General features: G+C 47.8%; 11 protein-coding genes across 11 annotated transcripts; 3 read left to right on the forward strand and 8 right to left on the reverse strand.

The window, feature by feature from the left end:
* Positions 1 to 998: 998 nt before the first annotated feature.
* On the reverse strand, positions 999 to 3,248 carry F9C07_8242 (putative ethanolamine kinase). Its single transcript, XM_041294129.2, has 6 exons — positions 3,128 to 3,248; positions 2,764 to 3,011; positions 2,579 to 2,690; positions 2,055 to 2,506; positions 1,637 to 1,986; positions 999 to 1,582 (listed from the first exon to the last, which is right to left on the reverse strand). Exons 2-6 carry the CDS (start codon positions 2,947 to 2,949, stop codon positions 1,408 to 1,410), a joined length of 1,275 nt encoding a protein of 424 aa, XP_041149427.2. The 5' UTR covers positions 2,950 to 3,011; positions 3,128 to 3,248; the 3' UTR covers positions 999 to 1,407.
* Positions 3,249 to 3,979: 731 nt separating this feature from the next.
* F9C07_2285990 (HSP20-like chaperone) lies at positions 3,980 to 6,214 on the reverse strand. The gene is made up of 3 exons (XM_071510799.1): positions 6,013 to 6,214; positions 5,368 to 5,902; positions 3,980 to 5,286 (listed from the first exon to the last, which is right to left on the reverse strand). The coding sequence occupies exons 1-3, from the start codon at positions 6,113 to 6,115 to the stop codon at positions 4,974 to 4,976; spliced, it is 951 nt and encodes a 316-aa protein (XP_071367715.1). The 5' UTR covers positions 6,116 to 6,214; the 3' UTR covers positions 3,980 to 4,973.
* Positions 6,215 to 6,450: 236 nt separating this feature from the next.
* F9C07_8244 (uncharacterized protein) lies at positions 6,451 to 6,783 on the forward strand (the record flags this gene model as incomplete). Its single annotated transcript, XM_041286918.1, has 1 exon — positions 6,451 to 6,783. The coding sequence occupies one exon, from the start codon at positions 6,451 to 6,453 to the stop codon at positions 6,781 to 6,783; it is 333 nt and encodes a 110-aa protein (XP_041149425.1).
* A 508-nt stretch (positions 6,784 to 7,291) lies between these two features.
* On the reverse strand, positions 7,292 to 9,527 carry F9C07_8245 (putative fungal-specific transcription factor; the record flags this gene model as incomplete). The annotated part of the gene is made up of 2 exons (XM_041294128.2): positions 7,292 to 9,248; positions 9,487 to 9,527. 2 exons carry the CDS (start codon positions 9,525 to 9,527, stop codon positions 7,292 to 7,294), a joined length of 1,998 nt encoding a protein of 665 aa, XP_041149424.2.
* A 1,248-nt stretch (positions 9,528 to 10,775) lies between these two features.
* Positions 10,776 to 11,844, reverse strand: F9C07_8246 (uncharacterized protein; the record flags this gene model as incomplete). Its single annotated transcript, XM_041294127.1, has 2 exons — positions 10,776 to 11,629; positions 11,697 to 11,844. 2 exons carry the CDS (start codon positions 11,842 to 11,844, stop codon positions 10,776 to 10,778), a joined length of 1,002 nt encoding a protein of 333 aa, XP_041149423.1.
* A 618-nt stretch (positions 11,845 to 12,462) lies between these two features.
* Positions 12,463 to 12,618, forward strand: F9C07_8247 (uncharacterized protein; the record flags this gene model as incomplete). The annotated part of the gene is made up of 1 exon (XM_071511744.1): positions 12,463 to 12,618. The coding sequence occupies one exon, from the start codon at positions 12,463 to 12,465 to the stop codon at positions 12,616 to 12,618; it is 156 nt and encodes a 51-aa protein (XP_071367716.1).
* Positions 12,619 to 13,217: 599 nt separating this feature from the next.
* On the reverse strand, positions 13,218 to 13,412 carry F9C07_8248 (uncharacterized protein; the record flags this gene model as incomplete). The annotated part of the gene is made up of 1 exon (XM_071511745.1): positions 13,218 to 13,412. The coding sequence occupies one exon, from the start codon at positions 13,410 to 13,412 to the stop codon at positions 13,218 to 13,220; it is 195 nt and encodes a 64-aa protein (XP_071367717.1).
* Positions 13,413 to 14,901: 1,489 nt separating this feature from the next.
* On the reverse strand, positions 14,902 to 16,026 carry F9C07_8249 (14-3-3 domain-containing protein; the record flags this gene model as incomplete). Its single annotated transcript, XM_041286911.1, has 1 exon — positions 14,902 to 16,026. The coding sequence occupies one exon, from the start codon at positions 16,024 to 16,026 to the stop codon at positions 14,902 to 14,904; it is 1,125 nt and encodes a 374-aa protein (XP_041149422.1).
* A 2,486-nt stretch (positions 16,027 to 18,512) lies between these two features.
* On the reverse strand, positions 18,513 to 20,593 carry F9C07_8250 (putative vacuolar endopolyphosphatase; the record flags this gene model as incomplete). Its single annotated transcript, XM_041294126.2, has 2 exons — positions 18,513 to 20,335; positions 20,386 to 20,593. 2 exons carry the CDS (start codon positions 20,591 to 20,593, stop codon positions 18,513 to 18,515), a joined length of 2,031 nt encoding a protein of 676 aa, XP_041149421.2.
* Positions 20,594 to 22,568: 1,975 nt separating this feature from the next.
* On the forward strand, positions 22,569 to 23,661 carry F9C07_8251 (uncharacterized protein). The gene is made up of 8 exons (XM_071511746.1): positions 22,569 to 22,637; positions 22,699 to 22,726; positions 22,788 to 22,822; positions 22,902 to 23,041; positions 23,134 to 23,149; positions 23,222 to 23,324; positions 23,379 to 23,398; positions 23,455 to 23,661. Exons 1-8 carry the CDS (start codon positions 22,596 to 22,598, stop codon positions 23,572 to 23,574), a joined length of 504 nt encoding a protein of 167 aa, XP_071367718.1. The 5' UTR covers positions 22,569 to 22,595; the 3' UTR covers positions 23,575 to 23,661.
* Positions 23,425 to 24,730, reverse strand: F9C07_1743337 (uncharacterized protein). The gene is made up of 2 exons (XM_071508360.1): positions 24,224 to 24,730; positions 23,425 to 24,098 (listed from the first exon to the last, which is right to left on the reverse strand). The coding sequence occupies exons 1-2, from the start codon at positions 24,473 to 24,475 to the stop codon at positions 23,727 to 23,729; spliced, it is 624 nt and encodes a 207-aa protein (XP_071367719.1). The 5' UTR covers positions 24,476 to 24,730; the 3' UTR covers positions 23,425 to 23,726.
* Positions 24,731 to 24,780: the final 50 nt, after the last annotated feature.

The raw sequence follows: 24,780 nt of genomic DNA on the forward strand, positions 1-24,780 counted from the left end.
TCGACACAATGCTTAAATATTAAAGAGAACGGGAGATTATAGGTAGGTCTGCATATTGAGACTTGTGTGTTCAAGAGGGCTTTAGAAATTAGATACACCTTCCCTCAAACTTCCCCTGTCCCAGATATAAATGGCCATTGTATACCCCATGGCAGCTACGCGCGCCAAGAAAGTAGTTCTAGGGCGACAGTCAAGGGTATGTGATCCATTCAGAGAAGACATTCAATGCTAACCCTTGGACCCATGCCAGATTCAGCTTGTGACCATGTGATTGCTGTGCAGGTCGCCCCGTCCACCATGCGTCTTTCTCCGAGACATTTTGCTTACCCCCTCGCAACTACTATCAGAACTATATTAACGGGAGAGACTTGTACTTCCTGATCCCATTGTTCATGTGTTGTTGCTAGTCGCTTTTGCTTGTCGACACGTGCCTATATCTCCCAGCGACCACCGTAGAAAGCCAGAGAGCAATATGGCAAGCCCTACAAAGCAAACAAGCAGACCTTCTACGAACCCGGACATCAATATGGATAGACCAGAAAGACAGGCCTTAACAGGGACCAGCACTCGACTACAGTTTTTCTTCTCATTCAGGCACCATAGCTAAGATCTATAGATTACGGCACTGCTATGCAAACCCAGATCTCGAGCCAAGCACACAACCATCGTGAGAAAAGCAAGTGAAGTCGTCTCCCACCGAGATGCAGATGTGAATGACCACGAGGGATCTCGCGACACTTCGGGGGTTAATGGGCATTTTGATATCAAAATTGGCAGGGGGCGTAGGAAGCACACCTTGTATTCCTGTGACTGGCATTATACCCCAGCTGAGGAGCATCCAGATGTCTGCCCAATCTGTAGTGGAGCCCCCGAGTGTCCTTCTTGTGGCGGGTCGTCCGATTCTAAGGAAGGGAGAGGGAAAAGGTACTCCGACTAGACGAACACCTTATTTATATGGACGTGTAATCCGCTAAGATAGAGAAACAGATCCCTTGAAACCCAGAAAATTACAACACTTAATTTCTGTCAATGCTATAGACACGAACACAAACATGATTAAACCCATGCCTTAAGAGAAGGGAAAAGAAGTAATGGAAACTTGGAGAAGAAAATAACCCACTAACACGCCCATAAAAGTCCCAAGAACACCAGTACAGTCGTTGAAGACAAAGCCCTCTTTCCATGCCATCCTTTGTTAATACACCGCTTATTCCATGAAATGCATCACTGTCCTGGTTTCGTGTCCTTTTGTCGCTGCTGCCGTGTTCTAGGAATAATGTTGAAACCCCGATCATGTAACAGCAAGAAAGCTCCCCGATTCATGCAAGCACGCTCGTCGTCAAGAAGGTGAGATCTATATACGCTGGTGATTCAAGATATGAGGTTGTTTTGTGCTGGTAGTCATAGTCAAACTTCTTGAGCCCATCGACGCTCGCGGAGAGGCATTTCTTCGCCGGCTTTGGCGCGGCTGCCGTCGAGCTCTCGACGCCAGGCGTAGTATTCGCCGAGACGAGTTTCAGCGTATGAAGCGTAGTCGAAGTCGATTTGCGAGATCTGGGCTTGGATGAGGGCCCATATACCCCTATTTAATATTAGCACTGGGTCATAGATATTAGCATTGAAAGGGAAAACAAACCAGTATAATCCGGGAATGCCGCGGAAGCGATCAACGTCCTCATAGAGTCGATCGATGATCTGCTTCTGAGACGACTCCGGGAGACCTTTGTGCTGGGTATAACTCCTGACATACTCGGTCAAGAACTGGCGCCGAACAGCACATGTAGGCATCATGTTGTAGTCACAGTCGTAGCCACCCCATTCAGCGAAATGGTTGGCGATGTCGAACGCGGCTGGGGATGGAGTGGCATATTCATAGTCGATGAACTGCACAGTCGTTGTGGGCTCACCCGCGGATGTGACAGGAGCATCTGAGGACGGTACAGCTATGACATTGGCGCAGAGAAGGTCGCAGTGGGCAAACACCAACTACCGAGGGGGGTTAATTATTGGCCGTAATCCCTATGGCTCAAGGATGGAATGTGATATCTACGTACCCCGTCTTCACCGATGCCTTTGCCGTCGTCCAGTTCACTGACAGCCCATTCAAGCTCTTTCTGAAGGCCCAGTCTGCGCTTACGCTGCTCATCTGTAGCGGAAGGCAAAGCAAGGATCCATTTCTGGAGAACAGCCCACATGCTGGGTCCCGATTGTTTTGGCTTGATCAGAGGAAAGTCAATGTTATGCTTGGACGGATGGACATCTACTGAGTTCAGAAAAACATTCTCCGCTTCAGACTGGGCAGGGGCGGCGGCTCCTCGGATGGGAAGGACTGCATGCCACTGTCCAAGCCTTCTAGCAACGCCACGCCAAATGGAAGCTGTCACTAGATCTTCATGAGTGGCGGGGCGTCCACGAATGAACCTATAGAGCAGGCCATTCTGGAAGCGAGCCAAAAGTGAAGGGGCTAGGCCATAGCTGGCAAGTAGGGCGTGGGACTTCATTTCTCCTATAGACATCTACTCAGCATTGGCGCAATGGGCAAAAAGGAGAAAGGGCGTATGTCCCGAGTCTGTCTTACTTTCGCGGTCTATAAGAATCTCTGTATGGTTACCGTACGCTCTCATCAGTACAGCTTCGTTGTCTATTTGTTCTTCGGTCAAGCCAGGCTTGCGATTTATGATTTTGAGAAGCTGGAAGCCAGTTAGTCCATGAATTTGATAGTTTGGACTCTATCTGCTCCTGCAGAGCAAGTTCGGAACACACAGTATTAGTTATACCGTCCGTGAAGCGCACGAATTCGATGTTGTTCTCTGGACCTTCCCAGTGAGGGTTCAAGGTCAAAACCAACCTCAGCGCAGACGCTTGAGAATCGGCATGGTTGTATGACTGTGCGATGTAGCGCAGCGCCGTGAGAGGACAACCGTTCGGCTCAGATGTCGAACCCATCATGGACGTTTATTAAGGGGTGAGGGGCGAGATACTGTATGGAGAAACGGTCAACTACAACAGTTCTAGATTCCAGAATGTCAGCAAATCTCACCAGAGGTGTATGATAAGTTGTATGCAGCGACAGTATCACTTAGGTGTAAAAAAAAAAAAAGTACAAAGCATTGGAGCGTATACTGACCTGAACGGCGCCTGTGGCACTTTTTTTTTTTTTATCCGTTCACTGAGGGCTTCCCCTATTATTAGTGAGCGATAAGGATCGCAAACGATAACGATATACGTAATTTTAAAGAGTATTAAATTGACCGGCAACCAATACTCAGGGAACACAAGCCAGAAGAAAAAAGGGGGAGTAGTATTAAGCCGGCATGAGAGGAGAAGAAAGAGGAGAAGAAGAACATTGGTCTCGTGCTTGCATGGCCATGATTGGAAGCTACGCAGCCTGAGGCCCCTCAGGCAACGAGCGCCGTCGCCCCCTCGTTTCCTTACCAGGCTGTAAATCCGAAATTGCCTCCCCCATGACGAAATGCCAGGGACGAAGCCTACGTATGCACCTATTCTTATACAACTCGATCGCCCTATGTGAATTTTCTGTGGGGTAACACCGACAGTTGTCAGCACTCAAAACTAGCCTATGATCAGCTCTTCCGGAGAATGTGGTTGGCATTCCTTGCCCGTGAAAAGGAGGAAGTTAAAGTAAGGGATGGTTGACAGGTATGGGAACCGCGTTATGGGTGTAAGGTACGGGGAGTACACGCCGGTATTACTCTAAACCCCTTTGGTCACCGCTCACTCAACCACTTTGCATGTGATTCTCAACCATGTGACTGGCAACGCTTGGCACTCGCCTGAGGCATCACCCAGATCTCCAGTCTCACATGACTTTTGCACCCTAAGCCCTAGGAGCTACTGCTCTCGGTAACTAGCTAGTCCCAAAGGTGTCCTAGTGGCTCCACTCATGGCGGACTACAAAAGGCCATCGTTGGCGCTGCCAATTTTTCCTTCTTTTTTCTTTTTTCTTTCCTCATCATCAGTAGCGGTTTACATTGACCATATGTAAATCAATACCGGAGCTTCATACAATGTATGACACGCTGAGGGTTATCCGTGTGGGATTTTGCTCGATGGGTTTCCTTCCGTTCCCGGCTTCGGAGAGTAATTGTGCTTTCCTTTTTTCAACTTCCAAATTATGGCTTAGCTAGGGATTCTTTTCGCAAGATAAGAGCCCCAGGCGCTTGAGCTGTGGAGGAGGCGCGACATTCCAGTTTTAGAAAATTATGTCTGTACTGTGAAATCATGGTTGGACATCTTCTATCTTGTAGACGTGCTGCTGAACAGGGCACTTCTTGTTCTCGGGGTTTATATGCTGAACCTTGGATCAGATGTGCACATCTCGGATCAATCTTCAAGTATACCATGTGTATCTGGCTATTGTTGGCAATGACATATTGGTAGCTTGTTCCGATTGAAGCATCATAGGTGCTCTAGTTGGCCTGCTGATCGCTTAAATACGTCATGTCATTGGCTATTTCTGATATACTGGTTCATTATCAATGTGTTACAAGGTAGCATCTGTAACTTCTCATGAGAGAATGTCATGCGAACACATCCTGTGGATGCTTTATGTCTCGAGCATGTTTCGAACAAATTCGCGATGCGTTATCCTGACATTGGCCAAGTTAAGCCATAGTGCTTGTCAAATGAGTGTTGCATTGTGAAACTCCTATAGCTTTCACTCTCACTTTTTAGGGCTCATGCTTTTTCTAAACAAGAAAGCTGTCTCAACTTCCATGCTTAACCCACCCTACCAGCAGCTTTCAGTCCCATCAATGAGTTGCTCCTCTTGCTAAAGAGCGATCAACACAGTAGGCCATATGTCAATATAACCAATCCTGAATTAGTGCCATCACAATATGTCTTGGCGATACGAGTGAATGTATGTCTCTGAAGCTTAGCAGATACCATGTTCCAACCATGTTAGTGCAAGATATGTGTTTCCCGTGTCTCATTTATGCTATATAGTAACCTCAGACCCGTCCAGCCTGTCCGATTTGAATCCTCTCTCCACTCCATTTATCATCGCTCCGCAAGACTGGCCAGCTCGTTCCATCAGCCTTGGACAGCGTCAATTCCAGTTTAGTGCCCAACACCTTGAATTGGGATTTTTCGGGATTAATCGGCGCAAACAGCTGATAAGTATCTTTGTACCGCTTGTTATCGGTAGTGGGGAGGTCCAGATCGATCGACTTCTCGGAGAACTCGACCTTAGCCTGGTTCTTATCGATCTTCTTAAGGTACAGCGAGACATTGACCGAGTGTGGTGTTTGGTAAAAGTCATTCCTATATAAGGCATAGAAGGTTAAGACAAAGTTCCCCAAAGAGGTATTGCCATTCGTAAGACGAAATGAGGGTTTCACTCACCTAACACTTTCCACCTTCTCTTCACCAGCCGGCTTGCCCTTTCCGACAAAAAGATGCCCCCTTTTCTCCTTGCAGCCTTCGATCTTCAGGAAATCGTCAAAATCCAGAACCCTCTTCTTACAGCATGACCATCCCTTGCTGCCCTCATGGAAAATCGGCTGTCCGGGATGATGGACACATTTCTCCTCCTCCCGCGACACGGACGAGTTGTAGTTGGCGCCGCATCCCTTCCGACGGCATGTGGCGTTAGCCGGGATCTCAAGAGATGGGTCGTCGGACTCTGATTCTTCGGGGGCGGGCGTAGCTGCGTTCGACGGAGGGGCAATAGCGGGCGAGTATGTCGGCCGTGGTACCCCGCTATCTGCGACAGGTGCAGTTACCGGCTGGGGTGCAACTATTTCAGGTGCAGCTGGGTCTGTCTTCTTTGGGGGTTCGACTGGGGTATCGTCTACAGTCGAATGCTTGCCGGTAGTACAGGGTGGGATTTCGAGGAATTCATCGAAGGTGAGAACGCGGGGCTTGCAGCATTTCCAGCCTGTAGATCACGCGAGGGTCAACGTTGGTGGATCGCACCGCAGGGAAGGACGGAAGTGTCATGCAACGAATCCCAGGGGCCACCGTAGACACCAAGGTCCTTAAACTTACCCTTTTGACCTTCATGGAAGACAGGTGGTCCAGGATGATAGACGCATGGCTCTTCGGGATCGGTGAAGACCTTCCCGCAACCCTTGTGGACGCACTTGGACATTTTTTCGATGGGTGGGCGCAATACACTTCTCGACGTGAATTATACGGGCAACAGTAAAATCGCTTCAGTCCATGAGACAAGAACTTCGCTGGTGGGGGGCAAATCGCATCGAAAGCCGCAGAAATACTGCCACCGCAGCTGCCGCCCAAAGTGGCTCGAAGCGGCTTAGTCTGGAGAAGCTCGAAGGTTCCATTTTTCTCGGCGCGGAGAGCACGATAACTAACTCTATTGTTTGGTCGACATCACCACCCGATCCTATCGCCCGTTCGCGGCCTTCAACCACCACAACTTTGTCCGCCCTTCTGGCTTAATTTGGCTATCTTTCATCTCTCACCATGTTTCCTACCGCCGCCCGTCTCTCCCAGGCGGTTCGTGTTACGCTCTTCACTCGTGTCGGCTGCGGACTGTGCGACACGGCAAAACACGCCGTAACTCAATTACACAAGCGGCGGCCCTTCGAATACTCCGAATTAGATATTATGGTCCCCACCAACAAGCCCTGGAAGGATGTGTATGAGTTCGACGTCCCTGTCTTACACGTTCAATCGGTCAAGGGTCAATTGGAAAACGGAGAAGCCGACCTCTCGGATCCAAAGAAGCTGTTCCATCGGTTCACCGAGCAGGAAGTCGAAACGTTGGTCGACGAGGCCGAGAAGGCAAAATCATGAAGTCTAGACCGCATATAGCTAATTGAGTCATATCTCAATCCAACCTCCTATATCCTCCCTGCCAAGTATTCCCCAGCATTACGGGCGAGATGTGAGGAGTCATTCGACCTTGTGTCGTCTCGACATGCCGGAATACATTTCCGAGTGATCCCTTGTTTCAGCCTCGAAGATCATGAGCAAAGGATCCTCAGCCTCTTCAATGTCTCCAAACTTTGTGATAATCCCAGCCAATCCCGTTATTACCGCACTTCGTCCTTCTCCAACGACTAGGACGGTGTCGCATGCCAATGTCGGCGTACGATGAGCTCCTCCGTTCAGCGGCAGGAGGGTAGATATGTACGTTGTGGCCGGTTAGCCATTGGTAGGGGTTATTAGAATGATTAGATAAAATTAGGTATCTGTTAGTAGCTAAGGTGTTGATCGAAGACAAGATTATATAAGAACCTCTGATACTCATAGAAATAACGATAATGTTTTGTTTAGTATACAATGCAAGGGTATCAGAGCTTCATTCCAGTGGACCAGCTAAATCTATAGGCAAACTCTCAATCCATCCATAATAACCGCGAGTGTCCTCTACGGACTGCCTCCGGTTCCAGCTAAGGGCAGGACTACCGTTCTCCGTCCTTTCCAGGAGCCGATTTCGAATATTTTCATCCAAGACCGCAACTGGGCCGGTTGATGGGTGAGCAATGTCAGGCCTTCTAATGACGTCCGAGAGATCCTTTAAAGTGTTGCAGCACAACTGTGCTATACGCGCCACCTTGCCATTTGGTCTAATACTGTGGTAATGGTTCAACATGTCGATAGCTCGCGTCAAAGACGTTTCTACCTCCCCTTCATTAATTGTACCGGAATTGTTGTCATTGAAGCTGGTAAAGTTACTTAAACGAGCTGCAAGAAAGACTGTTCCGCAGACCCAAGTATAATCGATGTTCTCCCAACAGGGAGAGATGAGATCACGGCGGCTGTCGTCTGGCCTGCCATCGAGCGGCCCGTCTTCGTGCGTGTGGATAAGACTGATCAGTTCCAAGGCGACCGCCACGCTCTTGATTGAGGCATCGCGTACCAGGCTGAAAACGACAGGTGAGGTGGATGAGCTAGGCTCTTCTTTGGTAGCGTGCGGGCGACCTTCAGGTCGACAAGTGCATTTGGTGGACAGTGCCAGCCCCAAGGCCAGCAGAGGCCGATATAGTCGAAGACGAACATATAAGTAGCGTGCTCGGAGAATATTCCGCTGTCGACACACAACCGGATCGTCCCATATACCGCCCACGGCATCATTTTGCAGATACGTTGGAAGAGATGCCTGCCAATCGTATAAAAGAGTGTCCACTTTCAAGAGTATCTTGAAATCGAAAGACAGTAGTTTCTTTAGGGCGCAACTATTCGGCTGCATTCTCAGCTCATCCTCCCATGCTAAGATATCCTCGACGTGGCTATACAGCCTGGCACAAGCTGTCAAGAACTCTATTAAGGATGGACGATCCGCTGTAACGACGGAGGTTTTCCCGGATATAAAATCAGTGTAGTCTGTGTCCCAATGCGTCGGCAATGGTACTTTCAGTGGATTGGAGGTTTGCGGTGGGAGCCCTAGTTGTAGTGCAATCATCCGTTCCAGAATCATGGCACTATGCCAGAGTCGCCGAGCGAGTTCGCGATCCCTCCTTCCTCGAGTATCCTGCCCCCCTATCTTGAAGTGCAGGCCCAGGACCTGCGCCATGCGGATGGCAAACCCAATGAACATCCATGCCAACCTTGAGTTGCCAGTCGCATATAGATACTGGCTTTGTAAAATATGTGATTGAATACGCTCACATAGAGACCCGCTGTTCTCCATATCCCTGGACATCCTCTGACCGCGACTGAAGAGACTCGACACATCTTCATCATTAACATCGGGTGTACTCAATCCAGATAAACTGAAAATGGTATTCAAGATGCCATGGAAACTACTGGGGGCTGCGGCTATATCCTGTTCGGTTCTGGTAGTCTCGTAGGCCGACTGAAACTGTAAAAGGTCCAGGATCGGCAAGTTTGCATATTCTCTCGTTAAGTAAGAGAGAACAAGATGATCAGCCGTTTCCTGAGACAACTGCACCGGTGGGTCCTCGCCATTCGATCCGGAGATGGAAGGCTGTATAACCCCATTCGTGAACATGGGAATTTGAGCTAAAAGAGGGGCGTCGCCTGTTAAATCTTCGTCCTTGGCTCTACCTGTTCGCTCCTCGACAGCTCTTTGCAATCTCACCACTTGCAAGGCTTGCGCTCCACCATCATCGAGGTGAAGGCCTTCCTCCTGGGGCAAAACAGCGGTGTGGTAGCTTTGATCCGAATCTATGGAGGAGACTTCAACCACGTCGCCTTGTGTAATATCAGGCGACTGACGCACTCCACGACTTCGTAGGCGTCCTTCATTGTTTGGGGTAGAGATAATAAGAACCTCTAGCTCAGGGAGCGCCTGGCTAGTCATACGTTGTCTTGAGTGGCTACTTTGATCGATATTAGCAGGATTCAATCAGATTAGATTTGAGTCATACGGAGGAGGCATATCCTGGGATCTATAGGAACATTCATGTGACTGGCCCCTTGTCTGACAACCTCCGCATACTATGCACAGTACTTGTTAGTGATTTTATGGTGCAGCGCAGGGGCGCAAGGGAGGATACGGAATTTATGCAGTGAGAGTTGACGAAAGCATACTTGGTTTCTGTCTGTCGCATCTTCTCTTCCTGCGGCGACATACACAACAAGGAGTACCAGGGAGTCTTCTCACGTTGCGCATCCCGCAGGCGCTTGGAGATTGTATATTGCTTGAAACCCTGTCAATTCAGCGTTCAGTATCAATACATTTCTTATAGACACTCATGCACTAACGGATTGCTTGTTTGGATACTCGGTTATACAGTAGATTACTTAGATATGTGAACAATGCGATGTGAGGTTTTCCAACTCTATATTGGAAGCTTAGCTCCTAGCCACATAGACTAAGGCGCGTCTAGTCAGCTCGGGCCGATATTATTTTCTTCACACTGTTGTTATATAAACTCAAGACAAATAGACATCTGCGCGTATAATCGTCAATGAATACGGACGATGCTGATAATGGGGAGAGATGGTGAACCAACGGAGAGGTGAAAAGGTAATGGCACCGTCAAGGGAAAGGCGATTCTTATAATATATGGCCCGTGCGCTGGACGTATCGAATTCCATGTAAACAATGTAGATAACTCAAAACAAACTATGACCTATCCTACCAAGTTATAATTTCTTTCTATATATTTTTTCCCACTCCCATAACATGACGGCGTGCCAGGATCCTAGCGATTGGCCCATTACCGCTTATGAAAACTAAAAGCATTGCCCCCAATAGAGACCCCGCTACCGGCCGAGCACATAGAAATGGTCATCAATGATTAAATATTATTAGGTACTATACAAGACCAATCCATTAGGTCAGTTCCGAGTTACCAGATGGCAACCGTAGGTGTGAAGTACAGCCTGCGGATGACTATCAGAGAGCTATCCAGGTCATATCTATCAACCAACCGATCAAATCTCGTAAGACATCAAACATGGCACCCTAGGCTGAGGGATATACACAAAACAGTTGAAGCTGTCCATACATAGAATGAGCCAATATTGCTGCAGAGAATCAAAACCAGCCCCGTGCACGGTGACGGGGGAAAGGGGTAGTTCACAAGAATGAGCAAACAGTTTACCAGCAGCCAGTTGCACACCGACTGAAAAGGATTAAAACGTAGATAAACAAACGCCAGGTCCGTGTTCCGCAAATAGTGGATGCCAGATTGTGCGACATCGATATCAAAATGAAAAAACCATGTCACTACTGCCTGTTCATATGCCAATCATAGCAGTAGTTGGGGGCATCGGTCGCTGTTATTGTACGGCTGCATTAAACCGCATCAATAGCAGAGATGCGTATGAATTGGTTTATGCCTGTTGAAAATGTTGTGGCGCGCAATGATTACTCAGAACCACATGACGCCGACAACTAGGCCTATGACAATAGCCATGCAACTACCGCGTGCAGGCTGTGAATTTGGTCCCTGACCAATGCCCTTGGACCGCTCTTCAGCTGCCACAGGTAAATCAGGGATGTCGGTTGCTTTAGCAGGCGATTGCGAAGATGAAGGTGACAAGGTCGAAAGTGCGGCATTGCTGCCGTTCGATGGAAGCCCTTTGGGTGCAACCTGTTCTTCAATGTCTTGATCAGTCTGTTCTGAAGTTTGTAATGTCTCTTCCGTGGTCTTTTCAGAACGGGACGGAAGTCGTTCTCTTAGGAAAGTCCAGTTCCCAAGATAGACCCTCGTGGCATGGCAGGCCTGCTGCCATAACTCACATAAATGGGAACGAGGGTACTGGAGGCTTTGCGAAGGAGCTTCTTGCGTCGTTGCCGTGATATTGCTGCCGTACGACTTGGGAAGGAGTGCTTCAGCGGTAGGAGGGGCACTGATAACAGCTAAATTGGATACATTCGAGGTGAGAGAGCTAGGTGCTGAGGCCACAGAAGAGGCGCTCCCCGTGGCAAGAGGTTTAGATATCTGGCTATCTCCCGTCTGTTTTATGAAGAGCGATTTGAAGGCGCGTACACCTCGCGCGAATGTTGATGGTTCTTCAGTAAGGTATGCTATCGAATCGGGGTCGAAGGCAGTGGCAGCCTCGAACGAGCTGCGTGGGGTGTCTGGCACGGAGCGCCGCGGGCGATGAACACGGTCCAGGTCTGGCAGGCAGTAACCATTTATTGTCCACGACTTACACTGACTGCCAGGCGTCCGTATCCTCGACCGAACGTCGAGTGGACCATCTCTAACACGGGAAGGTTCTATATTCCACGCAATGTGAGATCAATGTTGTAACCGAGCAACCACATCGGGATAATAGACACTTACGTCGAACATCGTTATGATGGTAACCAATATACCCGAAGCGCAGATTATAAAAGTCCCATTCCTTTGCCAAGGACAACAAGCTGAGCAATGAGAAAACAAGAAGAGCAAGAAAGGGGATGGCACCAGGTTTGTGGAAGCCTGACCGCATTATACACGTTCATAGACCTTTCGTCCACGCTGGCGATCCTCGAGTAGGCGAAATTCCAAAGTCAACAGAGTTCCTGCTTGCTTGAAGAGCTTTCGGGATCAGGCAACTTCATTGCCATACGGTTTGACGAATAAGCTGAGTATTAAATCAAGAACCGAACGTTGTATGCGGAATAGCCTCCAGTTTTATATTGAATTCCCCATGTGCACTTATATTTCTTTTCGATGGCTGCCTCTTCTCTCTTTCTTATTTTTCTTTTTTCTTTTTTTTTCGCCTCGTGTCGGGGGGGTTCGGTCGGTCGGTCGGTACCTCGCGAAATTGACTTGGGAAATGAAGCCCCGGCAACGAGAAAGGCACAACACGCAATGGTGGGGTTGACGCCAGATGAGGAGAAGAGGATATGGCTTTAAACCGGCTCGGGGTGTTTATTCTATGTCGGGGAGAAGTTTTGCAGGATTCGATCGCTACTGAATGACGTAAAGGACGTGGTCGACGCAACGTAACGTCCGGTCGCAAGCGGATGTTGCCAAGTCGATAGAGGCCAAGGATGAGTGCCCGTGGGGAACAAGCTGGGAGAGAAAGAAGGTCACTTCAGGGTCAGTGAGGAAGGAAACAACAATGAGGTCGAATCAGAGCAGCATCCAACCCCCTAAGCATGCAAGTATGACCGGTGATTATTTTTGGCAGAGGCGTTTTGGCAGTTCGATTGGCACGAAGTCATTAGCCTTTTCACTAGTCCTGTGGCCGATCTGCACGTTGTCTTTCCTTTATTGAGGCTTTTTTTTTTTTTTTCCTATTTTTTTCTTATTCCCGTCGTACCGCCTCTGGGTATTTTACCGTAGCATCGGTTAGCGTCATCTGCCTGAGGCGACCCAAGTGCTGCCTTGTGTTGCAACACCAGGGTCAGGTACAATACTTCTTCCTTGGTTCATGATAAAGTGTACTCATCATCCACTTCCTTTACAGGTACTCCCAGGTAACAATCTGACACTAGTATACTCCCATCAAAGACGAAGGCAGGATCAAGACTAGTTCGCCCAGTGCTACATCGGCTTTTAGTTTCTTTGTTTGAACCAATGTCTTCTTTTACTCCGGGCAATCAACTTTCCACAATGCTATCTTGGCCCTTGTATCACGTCTTGGTACACTCATTGTACCACAGTAATACGAACGGCAACACAGGTCCCTCAGATTGAGCCGGAGACAGACTCATAAATAAGTATTCACCCAGCGAAGAAAAGAAAAGTGTTGGTTTGATTGTCAACATTCGCCCTTCTTCATCCTCTACATATATGTGGACTTTGGGAGTTCTCCACTTAGGGTTTTGGTCTTCACTGTCACTTCAATGTTAGGCTTTGGAGCATGAAACAACACTACTGTAAACGGGTATTGACACCAGTGTCCAAATTGGACCCAATCAGCTGTTCCTTCTTCTCCACTAAGAAGCTGAACAGCGGGTCCTCCTCCAAAGTATCAAGAACATTCGGCTCCAATGTGATCAAGACGTCCCATGAAGGCTGTACCTTGCTCTCATAAAGGTTGCCAGGATCTTTGATACGAGCTGGCATGATAGCACAATTCCATCGACGAGTTCCAACTGGAACCATAGGTAATCAGTAGCACCCAGTTGACCCCCAAAGTTGAGACTGTACATTCTCAGCGGTCTCATATCAGTCACACAGGATTCTGCAAGCCTAGTGGTAGGCTGGGTATCGTTCTGCTTTCTGAAATGGGAGCCTGACTAAGGTTTAAGGCAAATTTCGTGAGATGCAGCAGGCCAAATCCCTTGTAACTCAAAATTCCCACCCTCGGGGTAATCATCCTTCTGTATCGGACTAATCTAAAGATTGGCCATAAAACTACCGAAACACTTTTCAGCACCGACTTTCCGGAGCCTCGGACGCAGATTCATAGCTGGCACAAATCGCCCTGGCTTCTTCAGGTTGGATATTAGTCCGCTTTGCGTCGCAGCAGCCCGTCTCCTTTTGATGCAGAGGGTAAATGCTGTACGCACCATATCTGACTACCAGATAGATCTAGCGATACTGTCTCAAGGCAGGGCGGAGCATGGGTAGATATCTCCAGCGAGGAATAAAATCTGTTGGATTAGCTTGGCTACCTCATCTTCTAATGGCTAGATTTCTGCTTTTGAATTTGTAGAGTGAGATAGGAGAAGAAAGGCTGGGTTGCCCCGTGGTGGTGCAGAGTCGAAAGCTGTCAAAGGGGGTAGTTGAAGGAATCCATGCCTGCGAACTGAATCGTGTCTGGTTTGGGCGCTTAGAAAGGAGTACACATACTAGAAACAGTCCACTACTTAAAGGGTCATTAGGAACGCGAATGGAAACTTTATTCGTTATAGCTGACTGCAGAATCCTGGATTTGACTTGTCGTTCTCAAGTAGTCAAATTGAAAACTCAGGGGCAAGACATGTTGGCGTACGTATCAACACGTTGAAGCTTGCGTAATATACCGTACAGCAGTGCATTACAATAAAGATATAAGCACTTTTTGATATAACCGGCTCATCAATCGCGATATGATACAGGAGTGTTAGGAACATTGCTCCTTCTCAGCTGTCATAATAGATTAGAGTGCCGTTTATTCCAGAATCTCTCTCCATGGGGAAGCAGATAATGCTCATCACACTCGGTATTAACACGTTAGGATATCATGAAGAGGGACTTGAATGATTCTAGTGAGAGTGTTTGGTCTTTATAGTACGGTCTACCGAAATCGAAAGGCAAGCAAGGAACAATGTACGTCCCAGTACATCGCGTCCTTTGGCTAACATTGTGGGGTTGGATATTACAAAACGACTATCTAAAATTGCCGCATTAGAGGTATACGCGCCTAGAAACCAATAAAAGAAAAAGAAGGCACAAGAGTACATATAGTCGCTCCAAGCAAAGTAAAAAGACGAAAGACAAAGCCAGTGCCACAGTTGCGGATGCTCTTTGAATTTTATCGAACACCCACACTGCAGCACATTTGGCCATCATGTACAATCGTGTCGATATAGTCACAATTAATCATCAGCACTCGAGCTTGTAGTGATATTTAGATTGGGTTCATCATGGTGGGGTCAGGAACGGCCGGAGGCAAGTCGTTGCTAGTCTTTGGCGATGCTGTTACCGGGGGCACTGGTGTGACTGTTGCCGGTGTATCGCCAATTTCGCTCCTCGAACTCCCGCCCCGAAGTGTCGCAGAGGCCGTGCTGCTGCATTCAGTGCTGCTAGTCTTGCCCCCACGCTTAACCATCTTCCCCAAGATTCCAACAATCTCAGCGGCATCCGCGAAGCTTTCATCATCCATAGCCTCTTGGGCTTTATAAACATCTGCTATAGCTTGTTTAGCCACCCGTCGACAAGCATTGGAATCATGGAGGCAATCATAAAGATACGCTGCATATTCGAGCTTAATAGACAGACGTATGGGGTGAGAGCCTGGAAGAAATCGTTCAGCCAAGAGAGCTGCGTGATTGAAGCATGCCGTCGCCGTAGGTGTGTAATCGAGAGCAGGCAGAAGAAAGGACGACGCCTTGGGCGGTTGAACGGGTGTAAGTCCAGGGGGGCCTTGGATAGCAGTGTACCGAGAGGCGTTCCCCGAGCTGTAAGCTGGCTGTTCAGGGACTGATATTGATTCTGCATTCGATCTAAATGAGAACCTCGACCCCGGTTCTTTAGTTGGTAATTCGGCTTTGGATGCGTCGTTTAGTTTGGTACCATTGCTCGGAAAACTGGTGATGCCCGGACAGTGAACTGCGGGCTGATTGTGAAAAAGCACAAATATGTGATAAAAGGATGCTCGGAGTTTATAGGCTAGGATCTTCAGCTCCACATATCCCTCAACCATTGGGAGAACGAATTCTTCCAAGATCAGTAACCCTTCACGGGAGAGCCATAAGATATGATGATATAACTGGAGCGACTTGGTTTCTCGGCTAGGGTCCAGTCGCCGTAGTCGTCGTGCACGAAGTAGCTTCTTCGAAAGCATAACCGAAAGGCCTAGAACTCTATAGAGCATTGCGGACAGGAAGGGGTTTTCGAGGCTGGTTAAGGCCGCAAAATTGCCCAAGGCCTTCTGGTCTACCTCGGAGGAAGCCATCCACAGTGCCAAAAAATTAGGGTCTATGACATAGAAGCCATCGCAGACATTAGCCATGTTCATTGCATACTGTGCCATGTTGGTGAAACGATTTTCTCCAGAATAGTCCAAGTGCTTCAGATGATGACCCAGACCAATCCGCACTTAACTGAGCTGTCAGATGCACGAGAAAGAAGAAGCCTTCGTCGTTTCGACGATATTTCGAGTGCGACAGTGGAAGGCAGAGAAATGGACCAGAAAGAGTGCCAAAGAGCTTGTCATCTTACCTTGGAGGTGCGCACAAGCGAACGGTAGAATAAAACCAGTTTGTTCAAAAGCGGTACAGTTCGCTGCCCATGCCAGGCGCTTAAGCCGGATGCACTTCTTTTTTTAGGTTTGTCGATATGCAATGTCGGCACTTAAGCGAGAATTTCTTTTGCGTACTGTCACTTCGAAGCTTGCTTCGACTGTGTGCTGTGATCTCCCTTTGCGTCTGTCCTTCGAACTCGCTTTTGAATTATGCCGGAAAATCAATGAATTAAGCACGAACGACAAAGCGAAGCGCTAGAATCACAAAGCCACCGATTGAACCGTAAAATGTATATGTTACAACAGATCAGGTACTGAAGGCCTCGAAACTTTTCGCAATATGCAAGAATTTGTGGCGTAGACTGTACAATGCCACAAAGGGAGCTAGAAAGACAGGACAGTGTTTCCAATCAAAAGACGTTAAACGCCGCGATGGTTTTTCGATAGCCGGGGCTGCATGCAAGAACTGGAAATATCAAAACAGTCGGTCGATATAAGGAGATGATTAGCGACGCAAGGCACACGGAAGGGGGCAACTGTCAATGGCAAAATATTGAAGAACAAGGAGCTCGTGGTTGTGAGGCAGGAAGCAGTTTTGATGCATCGTGTGCAACTGGCGCGGTAAGGCGGTAGTCTGTGCTTCTCAGCCAGCGGTTGCTGGCAATGAAGATGGGGGGACACAGTCAGAAAACAAAAAGAGATACGAACAAGCCCTAGTATTAGTCGTTGGATGGAGGGAAAGCGGCTTAGATGTAGCGATTGTTCGACAAGGTGGATTTGGCCCAAAAAGCGGTATCAGCCACAGTTGACAAAAGAAGTGGACAGCCCGGCCACTGCTGCCCGTGTATTGGGGGAAGGAACTGAAATAGTAAGGTCGTAGTGAGAACCGGATGATGCAAGGGAAATTAGTACCTGTGCGATCGGAATTTCCCCTGATGCAGTATGGAAGTGGATGGAGCCGCGGCAATACTGTGTGGGTGAGTTCTGTCTTAATCTACTCCGTATATGATGTCCTGTTGTTTCTCTCAATATTGCAATGCCGTCATATGCATTGAACCTCACTGTTGCCTCATTCGATCTTGCTATCCTCCATTGTGGGAATTTTCCTCTTTCTTTTTCTTTTTCTTTTTTTCTTTCTTTTTTTTTTTTTTTTTTTTTTAATTTCTCTCCCTTCGTGTTAATTCCCAAAACACGGGAACAGTCGGGCAGCCATACAAAATCATCCACAATCAAAAAGAATCGTCATAAGTAATTACGGGGGAAAAAAGAAAAGTGGCGAAATTTTGACTGCTGCCGTCCCCCAAAGTCCAAGCATGACGCGGGAGGACAACGCATCGTTTAGTTCGATACGTGTCAGAATCTGAGTGCTGATTTTCGCTGCCTTGCAGCTTTCGATCCAGTCGATTGATGAGATAGGATTAGTACGGTGGATCGCCTATCGTCCGGCAGAAATAAGTAGCACTTAGGCCACAGATAGTGCTGCAGACTGCAGATAATATCATTATAGGACGGTCAGTTCAGAACAGGCATGATCTCTGTGCCTGGGCCACTCCTTCGCGGAGTCCGTCTCATGAACTAAACCACAAGCGTTGGAGCTCAGCGTCCGCGCGCTTGTTAGCATTGGAATAGCGGCAGAAATTAACTCGGACGGGGCGCAACCATGACAGTTGGCAAGTATCTGCCAGCGTGGCACCGACATACTCGATGGGTTGGCGGGGGCTGTGAGACATCAGCTTGCAACAAGGTGGCACCGTCTTCTTTTAACAAAAATCAGTTTATTGGTCCCCTCACTCTATGAACTGCAGTTGAGTCCTGTAAGTGTAGTCAGTCAGTTTCCATGTGAGGATGGAAACAAAGAGGCAATTTAAGATCCAACACATGGCAGAGTCCCACCGCCTAGTTGACCGCTAACTTATCTTATCGGCCTCCTTGTTTATGTACTTTAGTGTATACGGAGTACATTTTACTGTATACAGCATGTTAATTAAAGACAATCGAGGTTATGCTGTGCATTACTAAATTCAGCGTGTGTTAGTGCCTTTTATGTCTAACAGAGATTAATTGTCAGAGTGCAATTCCTTTTTGACATGCATCCGCACATCTGAAGCTATTATTCAGCAACACCAGCATTATGAGCTAAGAGACTACTAGTACTATATACATATAGCAACGCTGGCTCTTTGGAAATTATAAAACAGATGTCAAGAAATAAAGCCAGTCCCTTTTCAGTCTACTATATATTCTTGAGCCCCACTCCATCGCGAAAAAAAACTGAATCATTCTGACAGGTCATCAAGGTCATCACTATCAAGATATCCTACAAAAGCGCGTTCGAAGAACGTTCGCCATACTTTGTTCTGGTGTTTCTTCTTTTTCTTTTTCTTTTGGCGTTCAAAGTCATCGTCATCATAATCATCGACATTCGTACTGTCTGCCAGAAAATCATTCTTTTTGGAGGATTCCTTCGCAATTCGAGTCGCCAGCTCGAAGAAACTGCGCACTGTGAGATCCTTCATCTTGTAAATCGGATCATTTCTAGTATCGTATTCGACCTCAAAGACGAAAGCATTATCATTATGGCTCGTTTCACGAACCTCGTTAACTTCGGTGTCTGTAGGATTGATGGAGTCACCCGCAACTTCCCAGCTGTTGGTCATGTGCTCGTTAATCTTGCTTAGGTTGGCGAAATATTGAGTGTAACCCAACCATGTAAACGGTTGGTTCGAGTACGCCGGTCCTGGTGGAGCAGATGACGACGGGGGTTTGGGGACCTTGAAGTGGGGCTGCTTCTTCTTCTTCTTCCCCTTCTTCTTTTTCTCGATGAATGCATCATCATCATCATCATCATCATCTATCACATCGGAGGATGGCGAGGCCATTGCAGTATCTTGATCCCGAGACTCGGCCCAAGTCGTGGCATCGACTAAACCAGAGATGTTATATTCAACGACCCGAAGCGATGGAAAGTAATTGGGAACTACACTGGCAGATACCAATGATACGCTGTATCGCTCAGCCCAGGGACCACCGATCTTCTTTAAAAACTTGCGTTTCTTTTTGTTTGCCACCAGAACCTCAGGATCAGCATCTTCGGTATGCTCGGTAGAACTATCCTCAAATAATTCATGTAAGGCTGACATTCCCGGGGGTGGTGACGGCATTTTAGACCAATCTTCCCTAAGATCGACAAGGTAACTTTGGCGGGACTGAATAGAGACCAAGGGAGACGTATCGGCAGATATGGCTAAAGAAGCCGAGTCCTTGCTGGCATCAAGGATATCCACTTTATGGCTGTCCTGGAGCATAAAATGGTCGATGTTCATATGCCCATAGGCAGTACCAACAATAATGTCTCGATACTGCTGGACCCAAAGAGTGTACTTCTGCCAACACGTCTCATCCCAGCTTCGTTTGGATCCAGACCTCGCCGGGGGAACATGGCCTATCAGGATTGCTTTCATGTGCCGTGACCGCAGCAACTCTAGTTGCACACGCAGCCACTCCATATGTTCAAACCCTGGCTGTGATTTGGCGCTACAGCCGTCGACCGCGGAGTTGGAGTCAAAGAAATACATCGTGTTCAGGCTAATGACTGCCAACCTGTTGGGAACCACCTCCGACGTAAACCAGCCGCCCTCCACGAAGGTGTGGCGCTGATGCTCCGGGATGAACTTTGCCCATATATCGACAAACTTCTTAGTCCATCGGTTTGGACCATCGTTAAATATGTTGTGTGGCATGAAGTCGTTGTTTCCCAGCGTAGGAACGATTGGAATAGAAGGGGTGCGACTGGAACCCTCTTTGAAAGTGTCAATGAATTTGCCAGCAATGATCTCGTTCATGGCAGACACCTCCTCTTCTGTTCGAGGAATTCTCTCATCATTATCATGACGAGCAGAGTCGCCAGTCCAGATGACAAAGTCGATATCACCTTTGAGGTTCTTCTCTATCCAGCGGAATGTTTCGTTTATGAGGGTAAAAGGCGAGTCGCATTCGCTCCCTTCCGCCCCAAAGTACCCCGCAGGGCCTTTTCCCCAATGGCATGCGTCATCCTCGTCAACGGATCTCCCGGTCTTGTAGTGCGAGTCTGGATGTAGGTCTACAAAGGTTAGCCTACTTCTCCGTTTGCTGGAATAAACGACTCCATACCTGTTATATGCAGAAAGCGGCCGGTGAGTCCTCGGCTAGAAGAGGAGTCCGGTGGCTTGTCAATGCTGTAAAGGTCGCCATTTGAGTGCCAAAGCTGGTTGCCTAATGGCTGTTGGTCTGATATGGGTATGGCGAGGACACTGCCGATCAGGGTAGAGACAATCGGGAAAAGCAGAATGGGAAGCATTGGTATTTCTTTCCAGACCATAAGAAGCCCCAACCGGGCGGCAAAAGAATGGTTTAGCCTCTACCAACAATCCCAAACATGAAAACAGGAAGTAAATACGCGACCTGAGAAGTTGAGGAAGCGAGAGTAAAAAAAATAAGAAATAATGACGGAGTTAACGTCACAACCGTTAGTTGATGAACGGGATTCGGAGACCGATTAGGTTTAGCCTGCCGAGTACCGTGCTGGACCACTTTTCGAGTCGGATTTCTTGGAATGTCTTTTCAGTATTCAAACTTTTCACACCCTTAACTAAAGATAGATTGGACCAATTCACAGGCCTTTATGCGCGCTCCGAAGGAGGGGTCATACTCCATGCTCAAGTGGTCGGATACCTATATGGGAGGTGCCTACTGACTCTCTATCAGAGTATATGTGCGGGTACAGTACTGGCTATGCAAGCGACCCGCAGCGCCAATCCTTTAATGTCTACCCAACCAAATGCCAGACCAAGCCTCTCCTGCACTTCGGGGGTCCCCACGTGGGTGCGAGGGAGCAGTTGGTTTGCTCGACTGGGTGTCAACCGGGAGTAACATGACCCGTTTATGAGTGTGGGAGACCTGGAGACCTTGTGAGCACGGGCTGTAGTTGTGGGTTCCATGGTCGATGCAAACGGGAAATTTCAATAGGGCACCGCTAAGGGTTGGGTCAGTCGAATTCACTAGCGCGAAGGCTTAAGATATCAGATCTGGCCACCCCATCGTCCGCAGATCATGTCTCGTGACTCATAATCATTGTTTCGACACACCATTTACTCCGTGGACTATGTACTCTATTGTTCTATAGGCATAACCTATTTTGCAGTAAACTGTCACAGTGTTGCTCCAAGGGTCTGTGCAGCATTCCGAAAAGACTGACATTGCCTAGCAAGGTACTTAATCTGCGTCGTCATGGTGCATCTGTAAGTTCAGTGCACAGATTATTACAGTCTCTTTGGTCCAATGATGTGGTCAGCACCTGTCAAACTAGTGATCTACCAGATGACTTACAGATCCATGGATGTCTCGACAATTCAAGCTGGGGCTTAAAATTGCCGACGCACAAAAGACGCCGTAATTGGCACACCTAATAATAACCCACAATCTTCGGCTAAGTTATAGCTACAGAAAAGAAAAACACTGTGTTAGTACTTCGAAGCGATTCGGGCAAAACGAGGATCTCTCTCTCTCTCTCTCTCTCGCAACACTGCAAAAAGATGGTCGACCATACTGTCTTATTCATACCCGAGAATCCTTCGCTCATGTACATCCAACTATCTCAATCTAATGACCACACCGTTTATTTGGGAAGTTGCCGATGTGCGTGTTGGATGTTTAGTATGCAGTGACCCGTCGGATGCTGGTGGAAGTTCAAGTGGATTGGATTTGGATTGATCAAAATTCCCCAAGCCTTATGACTCAAGTGGTTTTGGTACACTATAGCGTATGCCAATGAGAACGTGGAATAGAGCAATATTACTGTCCTTGGGAGAGCTTTTCCTGTATATATAATATAACAAATAGATTCTTAGGGTGGAGAGTACGGCAAGCATCCATAGACAAGAACAGCCGAGATTGAGGAAGAATATCCTTGGAGGTTTCTCTTTGTTCTTATTCTATGATCCCCGCTAGAGATGGAGCACAGTCCACATATACGACTGCGGAAGTGATACTCTAATCCTAAAATGAATGTCGAGCAACATCACCGGCGTACAATGGACACAATGTATTGCAAGCATGAATACACTGGCATATGGTACGACTTCACGTGGAATTGGTGAACAGAAAGGATACTGGAGATTAAATGTCGATGGTGTTATAGGATAAAAGCCCCTCATCGTAATCACTCCACTAGTGCGGGGTTCAATTGCGCCAGTCGAAAACTGTCATCTCCTAGGTGCATCATCAAATTTTAGACTCATTTTGCCTTCTAAACAATTCATTGACTTTGCACAACCCCTGTTCTACTGTCACTGGCTCTAGTAGTTCGTCACTCGCAAGCCATCATGTCCGGATTTCCCACCCTTAAGCCTGCCTTCACCGTTCGGGTGCGTATGCTGACCAACACCAAGACTTGTCTCATGTTACTGAAATCTGACTTGTAACTAGGTGAACATAGATGCTCCTCTAGCAGTTGGTGGGTCATGTTTCTAAGCCTTTGATACCAAAGAGCGGCAGACAACTAATCATGTGCATAGGCAGCGCCTCTCGGTCCAACCCTCTGCAGGTTGTGGTATGTCAACCTATCCCTCACATCTCTACCTAACATAGAGACAGAAAGAATCTAATTGTACATTTTTGGTGGGCAAAAGCCAATGACCGGAGGTACCGTCAAGGGTGACTCTGGTTTCTCCCCCGCGCTCGACGCCGAATTCGTCGGTGTAGGCAATGACTACATCCACGCTGATGCCGATGGCAAGCACCTGCGATTGAATGCGCATGGAGTTCTTAAGTAGGCATTTACCTTTTTGCTCCTTCTCCATTCCCTTCTTTTTCTGCCTTCCTATATCTAGAATTTGTGTTCTAACTATCATCGTAATCCAGGACCAAGGATGATGCTGTAGGTTATTCTAATCCGCACGCACCAGCACATCGGAATGGAGGATAAGATACTTATCGACTGTCACAACAGCTCCTCTACCTGAACTACACCGGTGTTGTCACCCTCACCCCCGCAGAGCAGGCTGTCTTCGCCGGCACCGCCTCAGAGGGTTCAACGCCTTTCGGCAATATCTGTGAGTACATCGTTGGGTTATCCCTTCCAGAACCATCACTAACAGTAGCACTAGTCACCCATTTTACCTTCGAGGCAAGATAACGCCCTATTCCCACATTGAAGACAATACCATGTTAACATAAAAGCAGACCGGCGACGAGCGTTACAAGGACCTCGAGAACCGTGTTTTCGTCGGCCAGGGACGCTTCAACATCGAGAGCGGCAAGCCGGTCGTCGAGTACAGAGTCAGCCAGGTTCACCATGGTTAAGTCAGATTCTTTCACAATATCACGGTAGGACGAGCGTCAATCGATGTATCCACTCCAAGCGGAATATTAAACATATCCTCAACTCCCAGAAACAATTTTCGTAGGCTAGATTGTAGAGTAATGCCATGGCTGCCTACATACATATCAAGCATTCAGTCACCATCCAACAATGGTGTCCTCTCAGAGTTCCCTTCCACATCCCCCACCGTACGGACCCCACGCCGACGTAAAACCCCTCGCCCTTCCCAAGCACTCCAATCCGTATACCCACCCCCAAGTTTGCCCTGTCCCCAGGACTGCCTCAGTCTCTTTGTAGCCCACAACACGAAATACCCCAATGCAACAGTAGTCAATGTCCCCAGGACGGAGACCACGGCTGTCAAGAACGTAAAGGTACTAACATTGCACCCAAATGGCATAGCGCGGAGTTCCCATCGCTCCTTAGATCCCAAAGGACAGATATTCGAGGAGCCAAGAGGAGCCAAGATGGGGAAGCGAGCGGGATTGGGCACGCAGGTTGAGGTCTGTTAGGTTCAATTTAGACATATACTAGTAACTAAATATATGTATTGTTGAAGCGAAGTGGAGAGCATATAAAGAGAGAAGGTGTTATGTCCAACTGTATGAGAAAACGGTAATATCAACGTACCACTGAGCACCAGCTACAAGAGGCATCGCCTTGCAAACACCATCCGCAAGATTGTCTGCGCCAGCAGAGGTAAAAGAGCGGATCGTTTGTTTGGAGTGGGTATGACGTATTCGGGTCCATGGCCGGGATTGTGGTTGAGTTCGGAGAGTGATTGAATAATTGATTGTAGATTGTGATCTGTGTCTCTTTTATGCCCCAGGATGAGGGTAGAAGGAACTCTAGACTACTGTCATTACGAGGTTGATATCGCATGATATTTTTGATGTGTGCGGGGCGGCTGCAGGTTAATTTTATTTATATTGGAGATAAGAAGGTACCTTTCGTAAGAATGAGGTCTAGTCCAGCCTCAGTAGCTTAAATAGTGGTACTTTACGGGAACGCCCGATTGGCTTCTTTTTTGTCTCAAGCTGTAGGGTATTGGAAGTGCGCAAGCTGGGTAACACTTCTTCAATTGAATGAATTGTTTGTAGATGACTTAATATACTCGTGACTGTGCACATAAATTCATATATTTGACCTCGTCACTACGACATACTCGAAGTCTTTGATTTTGGTAT

The sequence above is a fragment of the Aspergillus flavus genome, chromosome 6 (genome assembly GCF_009017415.1).
Source record: "Aspergillus flavus chromosome 6, complete sequence".
Classification (NCBI taxonomy): Eukaryota; Fungi; Ascomycota; class Eurotiomycetes; order Eurotiales; family Aspergillaceae; genus Aspergillus; species Aspergillus flavus.

What these genes read in the sequence shown, in the direction of transcription:
- F9C07_1743337 (XM_071508360.1), bottom strand. Translation starts at nt 24,475, where the DNA reads ATGCGATATCAACCTCGTAATGACAGTAGTCTAGAGTTCCTTCTACCC. An exon ending in CTTGTAGCTGGTGCTCAGTG is followed by an intron (nt 24,099 to 24,223) that starts GTACGTTGATAT and finishes TGAACCTAACAG; the next exon opens with ACCTCAACCTGCGTGCCCAA.
- F9C07_8242 (XM_041294129.2), bottom strand. Translation starts at nt 2,949, where the DNA reads ATGATGGGTTCGACATCTGAGCCGAACGGTTGTCCTCTCACGGCGCTG. An exon ending in CGGACGGTATAACTAATACT is followed by an intron (nt 2,691 to 2,763) that starts GTGTGTTCCGAA and finishes ACTGGCTTCCAG; the next exon opens with CTTCTCAAAATCATAAATCG. An exon ending in AAGGCATCGGTGAAGACGGG is followed by an intron (nt 1,987 to 2,054) that starts GTACGTAGATAT and finishes CCCCCTCGGTAG; the next exon opens with TTGGTGTTTGCCCACTGCGA.
- F9C07_8251 (XM_071511746.1), top strand. Translation starts at nt 22,596, where the DNA reads ATGTCCGGATTTCCCACCCTTAAGCCTGCCTTCACCGTTCGG. An exon ending in CCAACCCTCTGCAGGTTGTG is followed by an intron (nt 22,823 to 22,901) that starts GTATGTCAACCT and finishes GGTGGGCAAAAG; the next exon opens with CCAATGACCGGAGGTACCGT. An exon ending in AACGCCTTTCGGCAATATCT is followed by an intron (nt 23,325 to 23,378) that starts GTGAGTACATCG and finishes CAGTAGCACTAG; the next exon opens with TCACCCATTTTACCTTCGAG.
- F9C07_2285990 (XM_071510799.1), bottom strand. Translation starts at nt 6,115, where the DNA reads ATGTCCAAGTGCGTCCACAAGGGTTGCGGGAAGGTCTTCACCGATCCC. An exon ending in CTTCCATGAAGGTCAAAAGG is followed by an intron (nt 5,903 to 6,012) that starts GTAAGTTTAAGG and finishes CGTGATCTACAG; the next exon opens with GCTGGAAATGCTGCAAGCCC. An exon ending in GAGAAGGTGGAAAGTGTTAG is followed by an intron (nt 5,287 to 5,367) that starts GTGAGTGAAACC and finishes TGCCTTATATAG; the next exon opens with GAATGACTTTTACCAAACAC.